This window comes from Prionailurus bengalensis, chromosome D4 (assembly GCF_016509475.1).
Source record: "Prionailurus bengalensis isolate Pbe53 chromosome D4, Fcat_Pben_1.1_paternal_pri, whole genome shotgun sequence".
NCBI lineage: Eukaryota > Metazoa > Chordata > Mammalia > Carnivora > Felidae > Prionailurus > Prionailurus bengalensis.
Window position 1 is genome coordinate 60,645,639 of NC_057359.1, and position 15,347 is coordinate 60,660,985.

At 47.2% G+C, this 15,347-nt stretch overlaps 1 protein-coding gene across 2 annotated transcripts in view; it reads right to left on the bottom strand.

Annotated features, from left to right (window-relative positions):
- TRIM14 (tripartite motif containing 14) overlaps positions 1-15,347 on the bottom strand; it is a 29,549-nt gene extending 14,202 nt beyond the window's left edge. The window contains exons 1-3 of one of the 2 annotated variants that reach the window (XM_043565583.1): positions 14,862-15,347; positions 12,263-12,358; positions 1,223-1,456 (exon numbers count right to left, since the gene is read on the bottom strand). In XM_043565583.1, the coding sequence (XP_043421518.1) occupies positions 1,223-1,456; positions 12,263-12,358; positions 14,862-15,077 (546 nt within the window). In that variant the 5' untranslated portion in view covers positions 15,078-15,347. Of the gene's footprint in view, positions 1-1,222; positions 1,457-12,262; positions 12,359-14,625; positions 14,738-14,861 lie in introns of those variants that run through there. The other variant, XM_043565584.1, reaches the window with a different exon arrangement.

The window sequence follows — 15,347 nt, forward strand, 5'->3', positions numbered from 1 at the left end:
TGCCTAGGAAAGCACCTCACCCAGAATTTTTCTTAGATTTAGTTTTTTGCTAGCTAACAATGACACACGGAAGCCAAACTGACCCAGGCCACATAAAGGCACAAGTCTAGAAATATCTGACAGGGACTGGCTTAACTGGTTTTGTACTGACTGATTGATTTGTCTGTCTTATTTTCCAGCCACAGTCTAATCTGTGATTACACTCCAGGACACCTTTAGTTATGCCTTGCCTTCTCCCACAAGCCTGTAAAGAATCTCATGAAGGCTATCTAATACTGTAAGATTTTCCTTTATAATCAGGAAAATTAGGTGAAGAGAACGCCAGGATAAGAACATAAGCTGGAAGCCAGAGTGAGACGAGGAACAAGATGTATGCCACCAAGTCTTAGCCAAGCTGTTTGAAACATATTTAGCTCTGAGATTCCCAAAAGCCTTGGCAAGGAAGGAAACAGGAAGAGTTCCACGAGGAGGAAAGCAATCCAAGCACACTGGAGGCTGCATGGGAGCACTGGCGCGAGAAGGAAGTTTCTTCCGTGGTTCCTTGAAAACACGAACATCATTCACAACAACATGTGTTCACTAATACAGCAATGAATCACAGGGGCTATTTCTTAGACTCTCCCTCGGTATAAGGGAAGAGTCTCCAACAAAGCCCAGTGGCCAAGGAGTAGGATCCTTCTCTCCCCTTTGAGCAAACTGTGATTCACCTCGTGGAGCCTGCTCAGGAGCTGAAAGGATACCTGACCTTCCAGGAGGGGGAGGGTCTCAAATAAGACTCTACAGGCAGAGGGCCAGGCAGTGGGGCCTCGTGGCTCTGCAGTCAGGCAGACCTGGGCTCTGATCACAGCTCTGCCACCTACCAGTTGTGTGACCTCAGACAAGTCACTTCACCCTCCCTGAGCCTCAATTTCTCATTCATAAAATGGGGTGAGAATATCCACGTTGCAGACTTCTAGTAAATATTAGAGCTAAGATACACAAAGTGATGGGAACATAGAACCTCTTCCCTGCCCCCAAATGGTGGCTGTTAATGTTATTTAATTAGTCCAGGATGTATACACTGTTCCTAACAAAGCATATTTTCTTCCCACTGGTGTAGGGGCAAGAAAACTTGCGTGCTGATTCTCTGTGTATTTACTTGGAGTGTAAATACTGTGTTCCAGTGACCAATGTGAAATGCTGGTGGCGGGGATCCACCGTGAGGGCAGAAATCCAGCATTACCTGCAGCAGCTGGACAGGACTGGGCTCCTGGCTGATCCTCCAGACCCTGCTGGAGAGTTTGTTCATGATGTCTATTTGCTCTCCACAAGACTCGATTTGCTCCCTGTACACCTGGAGGGTAAGCTGCATGTTTTTATCAATGAATTTCTTTGCCAGCACTTCCTCTTCATCAAGTAGCAATCTGAGTTCAGTGAATTTTCCCGTCAGCCAGGTTTTACTCGACTCTGCATGAGCCTAAAAAGAAACCAGTTACAGATGACATCATTGCCAACCAGGAAATCCGGAATAGTCAACATGAAAAAAATTGTAACTTCTAAAACGTAAGTTCAGCAAGGTGGCTGGGCAAGTAGAAGATCAGCTTGTTAAAACTCAAGCTTTCCAAAGTGCCAGCTATCACCAATTGGAAAATACATGGGGAAATAAAGATGGTCGGGGAAAAAAAATAGGACAACACCTAAAAATAAATCTAACAAAAATTGTAATGACCTACATAAAGAGAAGAATAAAATTGTATTGGAAGACATTTAAAAAACAAAACAAAACACCAAACCTCTGAATGTGTAGAACAAAAAACCATTATCTGTGGCTAGAGATGCTACTTGTCTCCAAATTGGTCTACAAATTCACTGTAATCCCAAAGTCTTAATTAACAATGCAGATTAAACAAGTATTAAATTATGGTAGGGAAGAATAAGCACAAGAAAAGCCAAAAATTTTTAAAAAGATCAATGAAGGATGAGCTGCCTTATTAAATATGAAAACAAGGGTGCCTGGGTGGCTCAGCAGGTTAGGTGGTCCGACTTCCACTCAGGTCATGATCTCACAGTTCATAGATTCAAGCCCCGTGTCAGGCTCTGTGCTGACAGCTCGGAGCCTGAGGCCTAGTTCAGATTCTTTGTCTCCCTTCCCCACTTGTGCTCTCTCTCTCTCTCAAAAATAAATAAAAACATTAAAACAATTTTTTAAAAAAGTGAAAATTTTCCTAAGAGGAAAGGTTCTGTACAACTACATGACAAGTAACAAACTACACAGGTTTATTATCCATAACTTATAGTAAAAAAATCATTTGATTGAAAATGGACCAAATACATGCCAGTGCCAATAACTGTATGAAGAGGTACTCAGCCTCTCAAACAATCAAGGAAGTGAGCAATGTAAGCAGAAAATATTTTCTGGCCATCAGACCAGAGGAATCTTAACTGATGGACAATAGCAGAGTCTGAAATGGTGTGGGGAGTAGGCACTCACATACATGGTGGGTGGTAGCATCTGTTGGCAATGCACTTTTAGGGCAATGTGACAATATCCATATTTTAAATGCATATGTCCTTTGATGCAGCAATTCCTCTTGCAGGAATTGATCCTAGAAAACATTTTCACATGTGCAAGAAGGTTTGTGTACCAAGATGCTCATACAGCATTTTCGGTGGTAAAGCTGGGCAAAATTTTCATTTTGGGAAATACATGTATGTTTATTATACACATTATGAGGCATTCATGCAACGATAATACGTAGTGATTAAAAAGAATGCAGTGTTCTGATACATGCTACAATTGGATGACCCGGGAAGATATGTTAAGTGAAATAAGCCAGACACAAAAGGACAAATATTGTATGATTTCCTTTCATAAAATATCTACAATACACCAGTTCACAGAGACAGGAAATAGATTAGAGTTTGCCAGGGGCTGCTGGGAAGGGAAGTAATTGCTTATTGGTTAGAGTTTATATTTAAGATAGTGAAAACTTTTTGGAAACAGATAGTGGTTCTGAGTGTACAACACTGTAAATGCAGTTAGTCCCACTGAATTTTACACTTAAAAATGGCTAAAATCATAACTTTTATGTTATGTATATTTTACCACACACACACACACACACACACACACACACACACACACCCTGCACAAAGAATTCAGGGGATCCATATGCCCTGGCACTGAAAACTCTCCAAGACACCACATGAAAAAGAGCAAGTTACAGAATAATATATACAGGATGATCCTATTTATATAAAATATAACTAAATAAAAATTATATATGGATACAGGTATTCCTGCTTTCTGAAAGTCTGTGTTAGTCCACTTTGACCTTACGAAAGCTACATTAGTGTGGTAATAGTTTTTGTCCCAAAAGTGAAAACGTTCTTCAGATTTCTTTTGGTTAGAAAACAGGCATTAATGTAGGTCTTTTGTAAAAGTGAAGTGGTTTTACTCAAACGTTTGAAAAGCGGGAGATGCTCTTTACTTTATGCCATTTCTACCTACAGAAGGTTTCACAGAACACTCTACTTTTGGATAGCAGAGGAAACCTGTATAGCCATCTATATGTCTGCAAGTGCATTCCAATGTCTGTTAGTTCTGGTCATGTTTGGGAAGAGGTGTGAGGATTAGGGGGATGGCGAAGAGGAACTCCCACTTTGTAGTTTCTATAGTTCTATACTATGTTCTAATATACTATGATTAACATTTAAAAAAATGAACATGTGTTCATACACTACTAGTACAATTAAAAGATAAAACAGAAAATCATTAAAAAAAATAAAAGCAAAACATAGGTCTCTTTCCTACACCCAACAGAATAGCAGCCCTTGGTACTTGGTGAGGCACCGGGGGTGGGGGGGGATGCGGTGTGGACAGGCTCCCCGTGATGTCATGTTCTCTTAGTGGGGCAGGAACATGTGGTTTGGCATGATCTGTGGGATGAGTTCCTGAAGTCCCGTTTCCTATACAGTGCTCTAGGCAGTGGTTAGGTTCTGAGGCTAGCTTATACCAACCATATGCAACATAGGTTAAATTGCCATTGGGCTAGCCTGGGAATTAGCCTACACTTACAACAGGGTTTCTATGGGCCAGTGAACCTGGACACAAATATATCTCTACTGAATGACCCAAACAAAGGAAAGAAAATGTGTTCCAAACTCTTGATTTATAAACACATTTTGGAGGCAATGTAAGTAATTGGAAGACCCTTCTATAGAAACTAAGGGAGCAAATAATTTCCTGATGAAGCTATGCTCCAAGCAGTTTCTATAGCTCTAATTTTTTTTAAAGATTTTTTTATAAGTAATCTCCCATCCAACGTGGGGCTCAAACTTAAACCCCGAGATCAAGAGTCACATGCTCTAACAACTAAGCCAGCCAGATGCCCTCTACAACTCTATAAACACATTGTTATAACTCTCACTCCAGGAATAACTGTTTGAAAACATCCACAAGAAAACTTATTTTTTTATTTTTTAAAGTTTTTTTTTTTAAGTTTATTTATTTATTTTGAAAGGGTGGGGAGGGGCACAGGGAAAGAGAATCCCAAGCAGGCTCCACACTGCCAGCATGAAGCCCGATGAGGGCTTAGAACTTGTGAACCACAAGATCATGACCTGAGCCAAAACCAAGAGTCAGATGCTTAACCAATTGAACCACCCAGGCACCCCTCTATAAGAAAACTTAAGGTGTAAGCAGATAAGGCTGATTATGCAAATGGTTAAAAAGAATTTGGCTCAGGTCATGATCCCAGGGCTGTGGGATTGAGCCCTGAGTCAGGCCCCGTGCCAAGTGTGGAGTCTGCTTGAGATTCTCTCTCTCCCTCTTCCCCTCTCCCCAACTCATGTGGTCTCTCTGAAAAAAAAAAAAAAAAAAGAACAAGAGAGACAGAGTGAGATAGAGAGACACACAAAGACTGGGAGGGAGAGGGAGAGAAGAAGCGAGAGGGAATTCTGGCAAGGAGATAAGGAAGTATGTGTCTGGTTTGGGCCACGTTGGTTCAAAGTGAAACTGTAGCTCGCACTGGAGCGGGTGGGGCTGGGTGAGCGCCTGACAGTCTAGTTGGGAAGGTAACAGGCTGGGGAGGGAAGGCACTTGGGCAGTGATGAAGCGCCCTCATGGGAGGGTGGGGGATTTTGCACATGGAGTGCTGGCTGCTATGTGACTCCATCTCTGCTCAGGGCCCTGGAGGCCTGTCTGGGTCCCGTGGAGGGTAAGGAGCCTGTGAGGAAAACGGAAAGAGCTGTTTTGCTGATAATTCAGTAGGACTTTGGACAACGCTTCTATGGGCACCTGTCAGGGGCATCCCACTGGGGAAGGCAGGCGTGCTCTCGACCCCTGCCCTCTCCACTTTAGCTACGCCATCCCGACCACTCTGATATGTGGCAGTGGCCTGCAGGAAGAAGCAGAGGGGAGGCCATGCCCAGCAGGGTTGGTAGAGACCGGTGGCATCGTCACTGTCAACAGCAGCCATGGCTGAGTCTACATCTTCCCGTTCCCACTCTGGCAAAGTCCACTTTCTGTCACATCACTGGTCCCCGGACCCTAATCTGTGGTTCAGGCTCTGCAGCTCTGTGGGTCACAGGGAAAGGCATAAAGCCAGGAATGGAGGCTGTTTATTTCCCTGCGCAGGGAGCCAGTCTAGGCCCATGTGACTCAGGTCCATTTCCTGTCCTTCCCCCAGCACTACTCCAGAGGGAGAGGGGCTGACTCCTGAATTTCCAGGATCTTCCTTCAGGCTGGGTCTCATCAATGGGAGGAGGGACTAGAAGGAGGCAAGAGAAGGCAGCAGCCAGGGTGTCCCTCCCACCAGGGTGGTTTTTCCACAAGAAGGTGTATTCCTGCATCCCTTCTACCCTCCAGCTTCCACAGGACAGGCCCACTCTGGTTCCAGTTCCTGCAAAGGTATCTTGGCCCCTGCCCCCGGTTATCCCATCTTTTCCCTTGGCCTTGCCGGCTACATGTAAAGGTGCCTCCTGCTGATGCTACTGCCTCGCTGCCCCCTGGCTGGTTTCTCCACCTTTCCCACGCTGGCCTCCATTCCCTGCATTCATCCCCTCGAAGTGGCTTCTGTCTTCCTGGATGGGCCTTGATAGATGCAGCTGTGGCCCCAGGTCCACCTCTGCCTTCCTGTGTGACTGGTGGTAAGTCACTTCTCTTCCTGGGTGGCCCCATCTCCAAGGGCCTTTCAGCTCTGGAAGTCTGTGCCCATCCTAACTTCCTACCTAGGTCTGGATATGACAGACAGTAATCAAACTTAACTACATATTTATCTATATAGTATATATATTTATATGCTCCCCCCTCCTTATAACGGTATCAAAAGTTCCCTGGAATAAAGTGGGAAGATTCAGAAAGAACATAAACACTCCCATCCCTGTTGAGTTAGGGTAGCAGGTAAGTGTTGAGTTTTCCGTCCACCTGCAGGTACTGGCCCTCTGAGGAGCCACAAAGGGGAAGCAAACAGCCTACCAACAAGGATGTCAGAGAAAATCATTTAATGGGTGTTGGTTGAGGATTAATGAGGAAGGTCCTCTTGATTGTTCTCTGGGAAGAAGGGGTTAGTTGGGCATGATCATTGGTTTGTAGACAATGGGCTTTGGACCGTGTATAAACTTTACTGTTTTTAGTTTGTTGACAAAGGTGTTTTATGGATTAATTTTCAGGTGAATGACCTTTCCCCTAGTAATGCCTCTAGGAAATCAAGTACAGAGCGGCATGGTTTCCCTTGAGCTTTCTTCCACACACCACACTAGCCACAGTTCAGCGGAATGCCTGAGAGTCCTTATAAACATTTGTGCCTACTGAGCCAGACGAATCATTTCCAGGAATGCGTCTGAAGAGAATAAGTAAAAAATGTTCACTGCAGTGTTATTTTACGTTAATGGAAAACTGGAAATGATCTAAATGTTCAACACTGGGGAAATGGCTTAATCATGGTAGATCCATATAATGGAATATACAACCTCTAACACTGACATTGATAAAGAACTTTTAATGACACAGGGAAGTGTTATGATCTTAAGCAAAAACAAAAACCCCATATGTAAAATGACATATAGTTTTGGTCAATAAGAGAGAAGGAGCTGATGTGGAAAATCTCCCTTCCTAGTTCAAATACATAGAAATGCTGATAAAATGAGCAAATTTTTAAATTCCACGACCAAGCTCAAAAACCAAAACCAGACCTACAAACAAACAACAAACAACAGAAACCCCTAGTTGCCCGAAACAAAGAGGGAACCTGCTGTAAGAGCTGCGCAGAAGCTGAGCTGAGTGGCCCCAGGAAGGGCGGAGGAGCGTATGACAGCCACACCACACTGGGGGCCTGGTCGTCTCAGAGGATGCTCTGGGCACCTGTCACCTGCACCAAGTCAGGTGCACAGACAGCCCCTCCATCCAGGAACGAGGCACTGGGAAAACTCCACCCACTGGCCTGAGGAAGGGGCAAGGAATCTTCTCATCCATCAAGGGTCATGGGTGAAAAAGAGAGTCATCGGCAAAACACATAAACCAAACAACAGGCTTGTATTGAGAAGAATTCAAGTCCTAGTTCATAGACCCTCAAAACTGAAAAATTCATATATAAAAAACAGGTCTGTAACTACTGAAACTGATAAGAGTACACTGCAGATGCTCTGGCCTCAGGGCTCTGAAGGCGAGCTCCCACAACCCAGGGGCACAGGACACCATGCAAAACACCTACTGAGGGCAGCAAGGTGAAGATACAAATAGCAAATCACACAAAGAAACGAGCCAACGTGCCTTAGCTCCAAAGTGGGGATATGATATTAGAATTGTGCAGAGGATATGTCTCAAACTATATCAATGCGTATACATGTACAGAGAAAAAAATATCAAAATGTGAACAGTAGTTGGCTTGAAGTGTGGCTGAATCTTTAAAAATTCCAGTAAAATTAATGTACAGTGTTATGTTAGTTTCAGGTGTACAATACAGTGATTCAACAATTCTATACATTACTCAGTGCTCATCATTACAGGCATATTCTTAATCCCCCATCACCTAGTTAAGTACAGCTGAATTTTTAAACCTCTGTTTTTTTTTTATGTTTATTTATTTGAGAGACAGAGAGACAGAGAGACAGAGCGTGAGTGGGGAGGCACAGAAAGAGAGAGAGACAGAGACAGAATTCAAAGCAGGCTCCAGGCTCTGAGCTGTCAGCACGAAGCCTGATGTGGGGCTCGAACCTAGGAACTGCGAGATCATGGCCTGAGCAGGAAGTCAGAACCTTAACTGAGCCATGCAGGAGCTCCTAAACCTCTGTTTCTTGACCAGGAATGGAAATATAAATGCCCCCAGGAGCCAGACTGGTAACACAGTGAGGGAGGTGCTCAGGTGGGGGCTGGGAGACTTGGAGACAGGTGTCCTTTTAGTGGGAGCACCTAATCAGCTCTGACAGGTCCCATGTAGGAGCGCAGGCATAGGACGGCCACATCTTCATACTTTTTTACGTCTAAATTTTTATACAGATCAACCAATCAAACAATCAACCCATTTCAGCTTTAAAATGCTGACCACAGGGGCGCCCGGGTGGCTCAGTCAGTTAAGCGTCCGACTTCAGCTCAGGTCACAATCTCGCGGTCCGTGAGTTTGAGCCCCGCGTCGGGCTCTGTGCTGACTGCTAGGAGCCTGGAGGCTGCTTCCGATTCTGTGTCTCCCTCTCTCTCTGCCCCTCCCCCATTCATGCTTTGTGTCTCTCTGTCTCAAAAATAAATAAACGTTAAAAAAAAATTATTTAAAAAATAAATAAATAAAATGCTGACCACGGCGGCACCTGGGTGGCTCAGTTGGTTGAGTGTCTGACTTCGGCTCAGGTCATGATCTCATAGTTCGTGGATTCAAGCTCCAGGTCAGGCTCTGTGCTGACAGCTCAGAGCCTGGGGCCTGCTTTGAATTCTGTGTCTCTCTCTCTCTCTGCCGTTTCCCTGCTTGCACTCTGTCTCTCTTTCAAAAATAAACAAACATTAAAAAAAAATTAAAATGCTGACCATTAATCTCATTCTTTTTATTATCTTTTTTTAAGATTTATTTATTTATTTATTTATTTATTATTTTTTTTTTCAACGTTTTTTATTTATTTTTGGGACAGAGAGAGACAGAGCATGAACGGGGGAGGGGCACAGAGAGAGGGAGACACAGAATCGGAAACAGGCTCCAGGCTCTGAGCTGTCAGCACAGAGCCTGACGCGGGGCTCGAACTCACGGACCGCGAGATCATGACCCGAGCCGAAGTCAGCCGCTCAACCAACTGAGCCACCCAGGCGCCCCTATTTATTTATTTTAAAAGAGAGCGAGAGTGTGTGCACATGAACAGGGGAGGGGCAGAGAGAGAGGCAGGAGAGAATCCTAAGCAGGCTCCAAGCTGTCAGCCCAGAGCCCAAGGCAGGGCCGAACCTACGAACCATGAGATCATGACCTGAGCTGAAATCAAGAGTTGGACACTCACCTGACTGAGCCACCCAGGTTCCCCTTCTTATTACCTTCTGAGGGCCACTGAGCTGTATGTCCAATAAACCATACACAGATTTGCATGCTGAAAACTACAAAATGCTGACAACCCCCCCCAAATCTAAATAAATGAAGAGGGGTGTGGTCACAGACTGTAAGATAACATAGTAAAGATGTCAGCTCTCTCCAATTTGATAAACATGCTGAACACAATTCCTACCAAAATCCCAACAAAGCAGACAAGATCATTCTCAAACTTAAATGGAAAGGCAAAGGAACTAGAAGAGCTAAAACAATTTTGAAAAAGAATCCAGCAGGAGGTATCAGCTATTTCAGGACTTCTCACCTCTAGCAATCAAGACCATGTGATAGTAGAGGGATAGACTCGTGGATCAATGGAGCCGAATAGAGGACCCAGAAATAGCCTCAGCCAACTATGGCCAACTGACTTTTGACAAAAGCAATTCAATGGAGAAAACACAGTCTTTTCAACAAACAGTGCTGGAGGAATTGGATATCCGTAAGGAAAAAAAAAAAAGACCTTTGAGCTAAATCTCACACCTTATGCAAAAATTAGCTTGACAAGAATCATGGACTTCAATGTAAAATTATAAAACTTTTCGGAAAAAAAAAAAACAAAAAAAACCAAGGCGGAAATCTTTGGGATCTAGGGCTAGCCAAAGAGTCTCAGTCATGACAGCAAGAGCACAATCCATAAAAGAACACAATGGATACCCTGGACTTTTTTTTTTTTCTTAATGTTCATTTACTTACTTATGAAAGAGAGAGTGAGCGAGAGAGCATAAGCAGGGGAGGGACACAATGGGAGGAGGAGGCACAGAATCCGAAGCAGGCTCCAGGCTCTGAGCTGTCAGCACAGAGCCTGTTGCAGGGCTCAAACTTACAAACTGTGAGATCGTGACCTGAGCCGAAACCAAGGGTTGGATGCTTAACCAATTGAGCCACCCAGGCGCCCCTGTCAATTCTGGTTTTGATACTGCGCTGTATGTATGTAAGATCTAACCCGTAGGGCAAACTAGGTGGAAGGTACACAAGGCTTCTCTGTACTACCTTTGCAACATCCTGTGAATTTGGAATTATTTCAAAATGAAAGTTTAAAAGTTGGAAGAGGGGCGCCTGGGTGGCGCAGTCGGTTAAGCGTCCGACTTCAGCCAGGTCACGATCTCGCGCTCCGTGAGTTCGAGCCCCGCGTCAGGCTCTGGGCTGATGGCTCAGAGCCTGGAGCCTGTTTCTGATTCTGTGTCTCCCTCTCTCTCTGACCCTCCCCCGTTCATGCTCTGTCTCTCTCTGTCCCAAAAATAAACAAACGTTGAAAAAAAAAAAAAAAGTTGGAAGAGAAGACTAAAAGAAAGAAAATTCCATTCCTTAGAGGAAGCTGAAATGGGCCCCCTTAGACTCTCCACATGGGTCCTAACTCTTTCCTGGGGAGCCCCCAACCATACGTGCTCAGAGATTTGCAGACAGTGAATCTGTATCCCAATTCTGTTCTAGCTGCACAGCCCAAAGCACTTCCCCCATCCCTTGCCAAATCTTTTCAAACCACTATTGGTCTGAGCCCGGAGAAATGCTCTTGAAGACATGAGCGTCGCTATTAATAATGAAGCTGGGGCCACAGGTATAAACCACAACTGTCCCCAGCACACTCGGGCATGCAGTCACAGACAGTGGATGCTGTGCCAACAGGAGGTCAATTCTGTGGCCTGGCCTGGGTCTTGGCCTCTCCACTCTGCTGTGGGCCTGGCCCAGAAAGTCCTGGGTGCCAGCTACTCCCTTGGTTGGAGCCAGTCTCTCTGCCTGACTTGTGAGGGGTCAGTCCAGGGTTTATAGAGCCCTCAGGGGCAGAGACCCTGGGCAGGCATCCCACCCTAGCCCTCATTTCCAGGAGGGGCCAGCTGAGGGTGAAAGGGGAAGGGACCAGTTCAGTTCACATAAAAGGACCAGAAGACCCGGCAACTTTTTTAGTCAGATGGCAGCTCCCAATAACGTCAGCCCCAACTTCCCATTTCAAGCCCACAAAAGAATCCATGTAAATAAACACTGCTATGAAAGAAGCCTGAAGAAAGTATTTATTTATGGAATACATTGATGCCCTATTTTCTTTCTTTCAACAAAGCAGTAAAACCCAAAGAGCTGTTTGTATGCTCCTTATGCTGCATTTTGCTTTGTTTAAGGTGATTTGGGGTGCAGGGGATGGATGACTGGTCCCTCTAAGAGAATGGCCTTGACGGTTGCCAGAAGGAAAGGCTGTTCCTCCATTTTGTGAGCTGCCACGGGGCAAGGCTAAGGTGCTGGGCAGAAGTGGATTCACACAAAGCTAACACAACAGAAGCTTAAGGCTCCTCATTAGCCTGGGCCCTTCATGGTCTTGCACCTGATTTTGTGTCATTTTTCTTTCTTTCTTTCTTTTTTTAAAGTTTATTTATTTTTGAGAGAGACAGAGGCAGCGTGAGTGGGGGAGGGGCAAAGAGGAAGACAGAGAATCCCAAGCAGGCTCCTCGCCATCAGAGCAGAGCCCGACGTGGGGCTTGAACCCACGAAACTGTGATATCGTGACCTGAGCTGAAACCAAGAGTCGGATGCCTAACTGACTGAGCCATCCAGGCGCCCCTTGTGTCATTTTCCTTAAAAAGAGTCCCCTACATTATAGAAGTCCCAAGCCCCATCAAACCTGATCTGCCCCTTTGAGGTTAGTTTTGATCTTCTCTTGGCTCCATATTGAGGAGAGCCTTGTGTACCAGGGAAAGTGTGAACATCTCAACTAGAACAAGGAAGAAATGTCCACTTGCCTTGAGCTTCTCGGAAGCTTCTTCTATCTGGGTTATGTTGCCAACTTGCTGCTGCTTCTTGGCTTCCAACTGCTTTAAACATTCTTGGATGCGTTTCTGTATGTGAAAGAGCTAGGAAAAATTAATACTTAATACTGTGACTTTTGAGATAACAAGCCACCCCAGGGGTCATCTCCTCCCACCCCTGTATTTTGTTTCAGCTGAGGTATCTGAGACTCAGAGGTGAGGTGACTGGCCCAGAGTCACGTGGCAAATTGGAGGATGAGCCGGAATGAGGGTCCCTCTGATCCTCAGAATCCCACATCAGATATTCTTCCAACCTTGATCCCCCCTCCCTTTTTTCTAGAACAATTCCTGCTTATGGCCTGGTTTTTCACCCTTTCAAATAGGACCTTAAGGCAAGCAGCTTGGGGACAGGAGAAGAGCATTTCACTTATGGAGTCAGTATTAACTAAGCACCTATTACATGCCAGGGAGCCTGTGGCCCTTTGGCTTGAACTGGGGTTCAGAAGACCTGCATGGGTGAGGTCTGTGGGGGTTCATGCTCCCTTCTCCCTCCCACCTGAAATGGCTCCCTTCCAGAGTTCCTTGTTTTGCAATTGCCATTTTCCCAAAGGCCTGCTCTGTGAGCCTCTTCCCCACAGGTTTGAGCTCGCCTCCATCCAGATCTTCTTACAGCTGGCCTTACACGCAGCTGCTGGCCCCAGGTCTGGCTGCCCCGTCAACTGGAAGCTCCCTGAGGGCAGGCTTGCTCCATTCCCAGCTCTGCCATGGGGATCACGGGGTGACCCAGAAGTGTTTGCTGAATCAAACACTATGACCAAGGGCTGCCAGCTTCAAGTGGAGAGCTGGAGCCACCCAGCAAGCCATTATGAGCATAAGCCCCAGAGGGACAGGTGGCTTCCTAGGTCTGATTCCTGGCCCTCCTTTCATGTGACCTGGACAAGTGACCTCACTTCTCTAAACCTGTTTCTTTAGCCATAAACATGGGGATAACTGCATCGCGTTGCTGTAGAGAATGAAAAGTACACGAAGTGCTTGGTGCAGTGTTTGGCAGGCAGTAAGTACTCAACAGGTATAGCTCTTACTGTTATTGTAACACTCAACAAGCATCTGCTACTGTGTGCAGTTGTATTCTAGGTCGTGGCTGGGGGTGAGGACACAATGGTAACCCAGGTAGAAGCCACAGCCTCAAATTCGGGGAGCACATCTTCTACCCCACTGTGATTTCTAAGCCATCAAGTCTAGCTGCTGTCACCCAAAGATAACCCAGCCTCCTGGTGCCTGGGCCTCCCAGTCACATGGTGCTGCACCTGTCATGCTACCTGGTGGAATCCTACTCATCCTTCAAGGACAATTCCAATGGCACTCCTCTGGGAAGTCTTCCTGGGCTCCCTGCTCCTAGTTCATACGGTCTTCTCTCTGGCTCCCCAATTACGATACTTATCACACCGTATTGTCACTATTTGTTCTCACCTCACCAGCCGGGAAATTTCTGATCAGGGAAGAATTGAACTGTTCCTTAACTCGTGGCACAAGGTGTGTGCCAAATGAATGTCTGATGAATGGATGGAAGGATGATGGATAAACAGGTGAGTGGGTAGGTGTGTGAACACAAAATGAGTATGTTGGTAGGTAGGTGGGTGGACCTGCCTATGAGACGCCCAAGCCCTATCTCTGGAAGCAGCCATGTTAATTCTGGAAACAGCCTTCTGAGGAGCTATTATTATTACAGTTATTTCACAGATAAGAAAGGCCTCAAACCCAAGACTCCCCCCTGCCAACTGAACCAGGTCCCACAGGGCCCATTCTCACCTTGGAGCTCCAAGGTTGTCACAATGTGAGGAAAAAGGTCATTAATCACCGAAAACTGCTGGCAAGAGGAAGTGGTAGAATCAACATCCGCCAGAAACGGGCGGGCCTGCCTATCTCAGGGAGGCAGAGGATTTGACCAGAGTCACAGAACAAGTTGGCCCTAAGGCTGGAACAAGAGTCGGGAGGCCCTGACCACTATTAGGATTATGCACAGGTGAGGGCTCCAAGGTGGGAATGGGCCAGTGGAGGCAATCCAGCTGTGGAGTGCTGGGTTCAAAGCCAGCCTCGGCTTCCAGAGCCTTTCTTTTCTTATCAATAAAATGGCTGTCATAGCTCCCCACCTGGCTGTTAAATGCGTGGAATGGGCACGTGCGTGGAGGAGAAGGGCGGAGTCGGTGGCTGGAGGCCGCTCCCAGGGCAGGCAGTCAGGCAGTCCTCGGCCCCTGTCGGTGAACTCCAGGAGAGAAAGCCAGAGATGCCTGTGTGGCTTTTCAACTTTCTCTAAAGGCAGACTTTCTTTCAGGCCAAGGGCGGTGTGGTGGACCCACCGTGGTGGACGAGGTCAAGGACATCTGCGGATCAGTCGGGGCGCCTCAGTTTTCACTCCCGAAACCCACCTCTTCTGAAGCTTAACTGATCCTTGGCGACAGCAGGTGGGCCGCCTACAGGTCCTCTGGGCCGCCCTTCGGTTGCAAACCAAACCGAAAGAAACGGCCGGCCCACCCGGCACGCCCCACCGAGTCCGTTGCGGGCACCCGCCTCCGCGCGCCGCCCGCGTTCCCACCTGCACGTGCGCCGCCTCGTCCAGCGCCAGGCCCACCGGGTGGCCGCGGTGCGCGCCCAGCACCGGGCAGAGTGCGCACACGCAGCGGCGGCAGCGGCGACAGAAGAGCTCGACCACGCGGTCGCTATGCTCCGGGCAGCGCCAGCCGCTCGTGTCCTCGAGCTTCGCGGGGCCCGGCCCCCCCGGTGTCCCGCTTTGCGCCCCTGCGTCCGCCATTTAGCCCTCGGGTTCCGGCCGCGGTGTCGGGGAGGGGCTCCAGCGGAGAATCGAAACCCTGAGCGGTGGGGCGGGGCGGGGCGGTCCAGCTCCGGGAGGAAGGGAGGCGGGCGCGCCTCCCGCCGGGTAGCGGCGGCCATCGGCGCCCTGCGGCCCCGCGGGGTGCCCTCCCCCGCTCCGCCTGTCCCGGCAGCTTCAGTGGCGCTGAGGGGGCCGCCGCCGAAATGGGGTTCGCTCCTCGTGGGCTGACTGAAAGGAGGTGGGCTTCCC